Source organism: Branchiostoma belcheri, unplaced genomic scaffold (assembly GCF_001625305.1).
Source record: "Branchiostoma belcheri isolate BF01 breed outbred unplaced genomic scaffold, Haploidv18h27 scaffold135, whole genome shotgun sequence".
Taxonomy (NCBI): Eukaryota; Metazoa; Chordata; class Leptocardii; order Amphioxiformes; family Branchiostomatidae; genus Branchiostoma; species Branchiostoma belcheri.
The window spans coordinates 749,548-756,975 of NW_017802769.1; the positions used below are offsets into that span (position 1 = coordinate 749,548).

Below are 7,428 nucleotides of genomic sequence, written 5' to 3' on the forward strand. Positions count from 1 at the left end.
AATATAGCGAAAAACCGGCAAGGAGAATTGAAGCGCACGACATCGATTCGTACATAACATGTCGGATGATAATGTTGACGAGTGGAAATAAAAGTTCAACTTTAATAAAGGAACGTATTCCATTTGTGTATCATCGATATTGACACGAAATTGCGGCAAAACGAGAAGACGCACGGTAAGATAATCTAGGTCACTCACGTCGCGGTGTTCGGTCATGCTGACGGGATGGTCGCCAGCCAGCCGCCGATCTCAGTTGAACCCCGGCCGAAAAGAAATACCCCCGTAAGTATGAACGCAATTCTAAGAGGGTTATGAGTGGTAAGATTTAAAATGGTCCGCAAGCCGTGATTGTTCTTGATCGTCGTAACGTAGTGAATAACGTTATAACATGACAGTTGTGCTTCACCTGATGGTCAGTTCTAATGCACTTTCGGCTCTAGTGAAACACAGAAATATTCAACAAATGTTATATCCAAGCCGTTACACAGGTTCAAATGACAGAAATCTTTTCACTTCGTATCACAAATGTCTTTAAATATTAATAGATGCCGCAGAAAATTATTTTGTAGCGGGACTATACCAGCCAGTACTACGTTAAAATGCTGGGTAGGTGTACACGGCATGGCCCTACAATGATAGGGTTTTTCGGGCGAAGTCTTTGAAATATTTTGCTGCCCGCCGGTGGGTAGGGCCCATGTGCGTGCTGCTGTGGGCGTGACGCCGCTTTGTCTGACCAGGACGTGCCGTCGTCTTGGCAACGCAACGTGGGAAGCCAGCGGCCAGAAGCTTTTCATGCTGGGAAGTTTTTATTCCTTTGATTTTGTGACATGAGCAGTAGTTTACTAAACGAGATATTTTAAAGAACTTTTTCGCTCTCTCCGTTCAGAATTGCATGTCCCGGTAGCCCTTCGTTGTTGTTTTGGTTTCGGTGTCAAATTTTAAATACGCTAGCACATAAATTCTCCGACCATTCCCACTTCTCCGCCTCGATCATTTGTTGCTCACCGATGGGCGGTCAATCAGCGCTGACGTGGTTTAGAACGTGGCGAGCGGCGCCGCGGCACCGGCAAGAACAGTCCCCTTACGTCGGCGGAAACTTACCCACGTCTCTCGTTCCGATGCGCCGCAAAGTACTTCATTTAAAACAGCGTACCTGAAAACAGGAAAAGGGAATAATTGAGTTAACTGTTTTGAGGTGTGAACAACAACGTAGTCTACTCTCCTTGATGCTATTATATCACCAAATCCACTGCCCCCATCCACAAACCAAAAAAAAATGTAGGGAAAAATAACGTCCCCGGACGGTAGCAAAAAAACAACAACAACTTCTTTCTCCAGGCTCCTGCTCGACGGGTGCTGGTGTCTGGACGCCCGCAACAGTTCAGGCCGATGGGAATGCTGCTGAAACGTAGGACCTCGCGTCGTGCCGGTGAGAAGGGGCGGGATAATCCACAAAGAGTGCTCCGCCCTCCATTTCTCTGAAGTTGCCGTGCTGCGCATATGAGTGTAGCAGGATCTCGTGGTATTAACGCAAAAGTCACGCTGTATTTTTCCGTAATTACGCTTCTCCCTGCCAAATCTAACCAAGGACATTTTAGCCGTATTCCCGCGTTAATTTCGGGGTATTCCTGCGACAAAGTGGCAACTGTAACGTAGGCTGTACTGTACGTTCTTTCCTGGAACAAGTTGCCGTGAGCAGCATACGCAACACATTGCAACCCTTCACTTATGCGCCGTTAAATAGATGTTGGTATGGACTCTTGATCAAAGCTGTAAGTTTCAGTTTTACGTTGGTAGCATGATAAAAGTAACATTATATCAAATAAATACTCAAAAGCCCACTTGTATATTCATGGTTCAGTAATATGCTGGACTCTGGAACGCCGAACATGACCCACAGTTACGTCGCAGAGGACCGACCTTGTTACGTCCAAATAAATGGCGCGTTTCGTTCCGATGCGCCACAAAGTATTTGTTTTACTACCCCCAAACGAGTAAGCGTTAACTCTAGGAATAAAATCCAAAGGCTAAAAAACACTTTCAATCCATATTTTGATACTTCCTGACAAATTATAAAAAGTGGCGAACTCGGGGTACACCCTTGGAACTACCGCCCTAGTTACGTCGCAAAGTAGAAGGTTGACCCTTGACCTCAACGTTCGATCAATCACCATGGTAACACGTATGTAAAATGTCTAACAAAAACTCTTTCGACATGGCCATATATCATCAAGAGGTTCATGGAATTTTCCTTTGAAATGTGTGATTTATGTTTAAAAGTGGCGAACTCGGGGCCCCCTCCGTTACATATGTAAACCTACAAAAAATACTTGTACAAAAATTGGGTGTACAGCTCCAAATTTGGGTACACTAAGGTAAACATGCACCCTGTATTTCAAGCCCTGTATTGTTAACACCATTGAAAGTTCATTGATGTTTTTTGCACTAACTTTCCTTACTACAGATATGACCGGCCACCCCCTGGCCCCCCTCCAGGCCTCCCCCAGGGACTCCCCCTCGGTAAGAAACCCCCAGGCCCCCCTCCTGGTCCCTCCCCCGGCCCCCTCCAGGACCACCCCCCAGGTACATGCTGGATGAGGACATGGATGATGACAGGGATGAGGATGATGAGGCGTACGATCCTGAAAAAGGTAAGCTCAGCTGTGGGGTGCTTTATTATGTATCTACATTTATTTACTAGTACTAGTAACTTGGATGTAGACTAGTACTACTAGCAAACAAAACGTTTTTAAGAAATCTTCCGAAAACAACATAAAATGGAATTGCAGTGGCACCGTGGCAGCATTTTTAATCAAAGTGAAAACAAATCAGATAACTGTAGTGGTGATTGTGTTTACTTCTGCTATTTGGAAGAAATCAATACATCTGCAATGGAGTTTTAAACTATTGATGTTTGTTGTTCAGCTGGTGTTCTTATATACCAAGGCAGTTGGAATGCTATGGGTTTATCATTCTTTTTATACGCATATTCTTTTTGATACAGATTTATTTTTCTGTCTTTCCTGTCTGTCTGTCTGTCTTTTCTGACTTCTTCACATTGCCTACTGTTGGATGATGTTGCTAATTTCCTGAATCAAATGAGTTTCAAAGAATTTAACAGTCCTGTTTAGAGAAAGTTCTGCCCAATGCACAAGTAACTAGTGGATACATTACTTGTCAGTTTGTATATTGTCCCATATACATGTATTATAGCAAGCTTTCCAGTTCTTCGTCTTCCATTACAATTGCACCATATGCAGCAGTGCGCCTCTGCTGTTTGGGAACATTGCTTGTTTCTAAAGCTTCCCTCAGCCTCCTCCAAAACAGTGGCTCCTCCTTCGGGTCTGTGGGCCACTCTATGTACGTTTTCCTGCACATGAGCTTCCTCAGTCGAACGTAGGTGGAGAGGTAGTGTTCCGGGATGTTGTCCAACAGGACGAGGATCAGGACATCGTTTCCGTCTTCAAACAAGCCCATTTGAGCCAGGTGGAACTCTTCTCTACACCAACCACTCTTCAGGAAATTCCTGGTGACCAGACAGACCACCTTCCTGCTCTTCTGTATGTTCGTAATGATGTTTTCTACGATAGAGACTCCACCAGTAAAGTCTCTCTCGTGTATGCATAGTTTTAACCGCGGCTCTTCTTGCTCGAGTTTCGGCACCAGGCGTCTTGTGACCCACTTCGAATCCCTGCCGTTGTAGGAAATGAAGGCGTGGTAAATTTTTCGCTTACCGAGGGGGGCTTTGGGACGACCTTTCGCCTTTGACCTGAGTAAGTACCAGCCGTACTCGATGTAGTATCTGTTACGGTACATCACAAAAATGGCCATCATGTAAACGAGGATGAAAACGCTGGAGAGAATGGCGGCGTAGTATCGCAGCTGGCTGTGGCACTTTTCTGCTTCCAGGTCATAGTTCAGAATGGTGATCCGGCGGTCTGATCTTGGGTAGGCGCAGAAGTAGTTGGCGAGGTTGTGGAACACAACTTGGGTTTGGTTTTCACTGACCCATTTGATCAGCCACTCAAGGTTACAGGCACAGTTGAGAGTGTTGTACTCCAGGTTTAAGTCCTGTAGGTTCTTCAGCGAGCCCAGTCCTTTCTCGGTAACCATTTGAAGCTGGTTTAGCTGTAGGAAGAGTTTACGGAGGTTTCTCCATTGCTTGTATACTGCAATGGGTATAACACTAAGTCTGTTCTGAGACAGGTCGAGTGACTCCAAATGTGACAAGTTCTTGAAAGGAGCGGGGCTCATATTGTGGAACTCGTTGTGTCGAAGGTTTAGGGTCTTCAAACTGGTCAGGTTTTCAAATGGATTGCTTGTTTCTTCAGAATAGAGCATCATTCTTAAGTTGTTGTGTTGAAGATCAAGCTTCTTCAAGTTGACAAGTCCCTTGAAGTAGTCCTTAGGGAATGAGTTGATGCCATGGATTTTGTAACACTGATAAGACTGGCCTCCTAGGTTGAGAGATACAAGGTTTGACAAGGAAGTAAATGGAGGAAGGAGGGGTTGAGATGCTTTAAGACACAACCGATTCTTGTTCAACTCCAAGACTCTCAGAGAAGGTAGACCATAAAATGTCTCGCTGTGGATTTTTGTGATGAAATTGTCGTTTACGGTAAGAAAAGTCAGGTTGTGAAGACCAGCAAAGCCGTATGGTGGCAGGGAGTTGAGTCTGTTATTGCTCAGCTTCAAATGCTTCAGAAGAGGAAAACCATGAAAAGAGTTTGGAGAGATTTTGTTGATGGAACCGTATTGTAAAATTAAGACTCGCAAGGTTGACCGAACACTCCTTAGGGCCGTTGTTGGCACTTTGTTTAGGTCATGCCACTTCACGATCAGTTTTTCCAGATACAGGAGCCCAGCCAAACTGTTCTTCGCAAATTCTCGTATCGCGAATTCCTCTGGTGGTCCTGATATATACAGCGTTCTCAGATACGGCATGTCCGAGAAAACACCTCTCTCTATAACAGACCTACGAGCTTCCAGAGTTACATACAGGCTAGTCAGATTACCTAGTGTAGAGAAGGACCCGTTTACGATGGTTGGCAGCTCATTTCCTGACATATTTAAAGTCTTCAGATTGCCCAGTCCCGTGAACTCATCTCCCTTCAGTGAGGTTATGTTATTGTTATGCATCAGGAGAGTCTCAAGTTTTGGTAGGTACCGGAACATTCCCTTACTCTGCAACTTCTGTATCTTGTTATTGGACAAGTCTAGCATCATTACAGGAACGTCTGCCAAAGGTTTAAAAGTATCTCTAGAGAGACTATCTAGAGAGCAACTTCCTAGGGATAAGCTAAGCCCAGGGGTGTTAATCTTTCCTAAGTTCTTGAAAGTAGTGTTGAGCTCTCTAACTGTCAACTTGTTCCCAGTCAACAGTATGTTGGTTATATTTTGAAACGGCCAAAACGCTGGCTCTCCGATGATAGCAATCCTGTTAAAAGACAGGTCTAAAGTTTCGAGTGGTGATCCTGCCAAAGAGGCGAATGAGTCTATACTTAGTTGGGAAATCAAATTCTTTCTTAAATCTAGGTGCCTGAGTGCCATAAGATTTCGGAAGGCCTTTCCGAGTTTGCAGACTTTGATGCTGCTGTTTGCGAAGGAAAGGGACCGTAGGTTCTTCAAGTTGGCCGTGAGGAAATCAGGGTTGCTTAGGTCGGAGACTCTTGTCCCGGCCAATCCCAGTACTTCTAGGTTCTGAAGATCGGCGAAGGCTCCGTTTTGTATAGTCTGGAGAAGGGTGTTGTTGAGATAGAGGATCTTGAGGTGGTTGATGTTGTAGAAGGTGTGGTTCTGGATGGAGTAGAGGTTGTTCCAACTCAGGTCCAGATACTCCAACACAGGGAGGGTGGAAACGTGTGGGGACCTGAAAGAGGAGAAATCTTTTAGTATTACAGAAAGGATAGGGTGTAAAGGAGCATGATTTCCAAGCGTAAACATTTTATTCCCTTTGAATCACATGATGACAATAAGGCTAAGCATCAATAACCATGACTTTAACAAACAATGCCATAGTTGTTATTTTTGTTACTTCTGTATGTTGTCATCATATCAATAAACACAAGTCTGTATCTTGATAAAGGGAACAAATATATACAATATCAATAGTAAACATTTTCGTGCAGAACCCAACTCAATATCATTTTTTACATATAAATCCTGAAGATTGGTCCTCAAAATGTGTATTTGGAAGAGCAGAGAAGGGGAAGTTGCGGTGTATGTTTATGCAATGAAACTTTAGCATAAGGAATAACACACCTCCATCGCAGTAAGTTAGATAGTAAGAATATACAACATAAACTATGTAACTCACGACAATTACTGTACAATGTGTATAGCCTACTTATGTTACATGTAGCTCTGTACTTACCAATAGCCTGGAAGTTATTCCGACTGAGATGTAAGAACCTGGTTGTTTTGGGTGTTCCTCGAGGTACACTACTCAGCCCACTCCTGCTGCAGTACACGGAGGTGTTCCTCTGTCGGACACAGTGTTTCAGGAACTCTTTGGGGAAGGTCTTTACCACTTCCCTACCAGTTGCTAAGAAGGTGCCTTTGCCTGGATTGTCCTCATGATAAGAAACTGTTTCTTGTAGGAGAGCTGTTGCTGCAAGAAGTCCTAACAAGTAATACATCATGATTGTGAAAAATGGTCTGTAAAGCAGCTATACAAATGTAGGTGGCCCGTACTGAAGGTTGTCGGGTTTTACTGTCACACACACACACACACCTGTTTTTGTGACAGTAGAGGGAAGTTCCTGCTTTGTAAGCTGACCAGGCCACATTTAACAGAAGTGATGCAAGCTTTATTTGCAAAAGAAGAGGAAGTGCTGGGTATATTTCTGTTTGTGCGTATTCAGGTGTAAATTCAGGTGCCTTTATTCTGCTGATTCAGTCTTGTCATAGCAAGTTTTATTGAACTCTACTTGTGGTTTTTATCGATTTGACATTTTTAGGAACTAAAGGGGCTTCTTTTATGTTCTAGAATTTATATTGTTCCTGTCTTGTGAAAGGTTATGAACTGACCTCTTAATGTGTTATGGGTAAGCCTTATGCTATGTGGAGGAAGTGATTTTTGGGAAAGATGTGCAATCAAATCTAGGAATTTTTGAATCTGAATAGTTGATGCCTGATAGCATTTGAAGACCTTTCACTTTTTGCTTTACCCCCAGTGGGACAAAGTGTTGTCTTGGTCTATGTGCCTGTCAGTCTGTGTATCTGTGTGTATCTCAAACTTTTCTTCCTATTGTCCCAGCACTGTCCCAAAAGTAAATTTCAATTGTCCCAAAGTGAAGATGAACTATCCCAACCTGTTTTTTGGGAAGTAATAAAATGTATGATATCTGATTTGAAGTCAACTTTATTTTGTTTCTGTTCACTCCCATGTGCAATTATAATTGCAGAGTAGACAGGAAATTCGGGGGG

The 7,428-nt window shown here is 43.6% G+C and overlaps 2 protein-coding genes across 2 annotated transcripts in view; one reads left to right on the plus strand and one right to left on the minus strand.

The window, feature by feature from the left end:
* Window positions 1-3,076, plus strand: part of LOC109464242 (WW domain-binding protein 11-like) — a 6,570-nt gene extending 3,494 nt beyond the window's left edge. The window contains exons 8-9 of the mRNA XM_019761178.1: window positions 2,465-2,651; window positions 3,005-3,076. Of these exons, the coding sequence (XP_019616737.1) occupies window positions 2,465-2,651; window positions 3,005-3,076 (259 nt within the window). The remainder of the gene's footprint in view (window positions 1-2,464; window positions 2,652-3,004) is intronic.
* Window positions 3,077-3,207: 131 nt separating this feature from the next.
* The window catches only part of LOC109464243 (toll-like receptor 6), a 4,590-nt gene continuing 369 nt past the window's right edge, over window positions 3,208-7,428 (minus strand). The window contains exons 2-3 of the mRNA XM_019761180.1: window positions 5,584-5,869; window positions 3,208-4,128 (exon numbers count right to left, since the gene is read on the minus strand). Coding sequence (XP_019616739.1) covers window positions 3,208-4,128; window positions 5,584-5,869 — 1,207 coding nt within the window. The remainder of the gene's footprint in view (window positions 4,129-5,583; window positions 5,870-7,428) is intronic.